The sequence below is a fragment of the Branchiostoma floridae genome, chromosome 3, assembly GCF_000003815.2.
Source record: "Branchiostoma floridae strain S238N-H82 chromosome 3, Bfl_VNyyK, whole genome shotgun sequence".
Classification (NCBI taxonomy): Eukaryota; Metazoa; Chordata; class Leptocardii; order Amphioxiformes; family Branchiostomatidae; genus Branchiostoma; species Branchiostoma floridae.
In genome coordinates, this window is record NC_049981.1 from 21,294,421 (window position 1) to 21,296,225 (window position 1,805).

The 1,805-nt window shown below is 43.2% G+C and overlaps 1 protein-coding gene across 1 annotated transcript in view; it reads left to right on the forward strand.

The window, feature by feature from the left end:
• Positions 1 to 2: 2 nt before the first annotated feature.
• The window catches only part of LOC118411741 (fibropellin-1-like), a 5,365-nt gene continuing 3,562 nt past the window's right edge, over positions 3 to 1,805 (forward strand). The window contains exons 1-2 of the mRNA XM_035814223.1: positions 3 to 60; positions 506 to 712. Of these exons, the coding sequence (XP_035670116.1) occupies positions 3 to 60; positions 506 to 712 (265 nt within the window). The remainder of the gene's footprint in view (positions 61 to 505; positions 713 to 1,805) is intronic.

The window sequence follows — 1,805 nt, forward strand, 5'->3', positions numbered from 1 at the left end:
AGATGCCTGGTGGTAACATCACTCTGACTACAGGAGCACAATCACTGGGGGACTGCATAGGTATGTTTGTGTGTGTGTGTGTGTGTGTGTGTGTGTGTGTGCATGTGTGAGAGAGAGTGAGAGAAAGGAGGGATGGGGAGTGTGAGGAATTATGTTTGTTAGTATTTTTCTGTGTGTATGTGAGAGAGAGAGGGAGAGTGTGTGAGGACTGTCGTATTGAGGTCACCTGAATGATGCCGAATTGCAGCTCACTCCAGACCCTTGTAATTTAGCCCCATCTGTTGTAAGCTTGCAATTCACCCCCCGGCTGCAAAGAGGGAGTTGTTGGCCCACCCAATAACAATATTTAGTGTTGTGAATATAGGTGCGTGTGGCACTGTATATGACTTTTTGGGTACGATTTGTGTGTGCCATATTATGCACTGGATGGGTTCATAATAAATGTAGTCTGTACTGAACATTTTATGTACATGTATCCTTGACAACAATGTTTCATTTCTCCTAGATTATGACTGGTGTGAGAGTCCCCCGACCCCTTGCCAGAATGGTGGACAGTGTGTGGATCGGAGGAATGGCTACACGTGCACATGTCCATCAGGATATCTGGGAGACTACTGTGAGATCCGGCGATCCTTTTGTCAGAGTGCTCCATGTTACAATGGCGGCACCTGTCAAGATGAGACCAATGGGTATAACTGCACCTGTTCAGAAGGTAGGAAATTTTTAGTAACCATTGTAACCGGAGCGTGAGTGAGTGTGTGTGTGAGTGTAACCCCATTGTAACCCCTCAGCTTTTACACTGTAAGTCAGTTAGTCTTAAATAAGCTTGCCTTAAAGCTTGATGTTCCTGACTTAGGGAAAAGAGATGCTGCTACAGTGAGCGTTAGTTCAGTGCCCTGAAGTTCTCCATGTGGCCTTGCACTGTGCAAACTCATTGAAAAATGGGTAGTTATAATCAATCAGAGTTTTGTTATGAAATACTCTCCATAAAACTGTCGCACATTTTGGTTAGTGATTTTTGATGAGGTGAAAAAAAACCCAGAAAGCTATCAGCAATTATCAGTCTCCTTGTGATTTCAATATGATACAGGACAAATACTATGATCATTTCTATAATACAAAATGTAGAAAAATAAATGTACACATTTATCTAGCAAAGAGAGAAATACACTGTACAGGCTTGTACAAACCATACTTTCCTGATGCAGCCTCTCATCAAAAAACTAAAAACTGAGGAGAAATTGAATGTTAGCTCTAACATACATTCGCCTAATTCCACCAGGTGCCATTATACCGCCCCTCAAAAAACATTGTCATAGAGGCCTTCTCAAGATTGTCTTCAACACCTAAATATCTGAATTGTATTACATTTAGGATATTTAACATTCTGTGTTCAAGTCAATCTTGGGAACACGTTTTTTGAGGTGGCGGTATTATGACACCTGGTGGAATTATAATAGTCGATGTTACATGGCTGTATAATCCAGCAATGAACAATTTTGCCACACTGGGACAAGCAGAGGTAACATTACAGGTCACACAGAAAAAGCCTTTAAAGGAGATGGACCTGCCGCTTCACTCAGAACCTCCTCTAGGGAGGAACTGCCCCTACTCTGCTGCCATCTGTAGGCAAAACGGGCCTCGTCTGCGGGTGGACCAGTGATCATTAACTCGCCCCGGACAATACTTCTTCTTCACCCCTTCACCCGATTCAAAAACTCTCACGATCGGCCCACCGGAGTAAATTATCAAGCTTGGAGAACCAATATCCAAAAGCCGGTGGCATCTATTCCTGGGCGGCAATT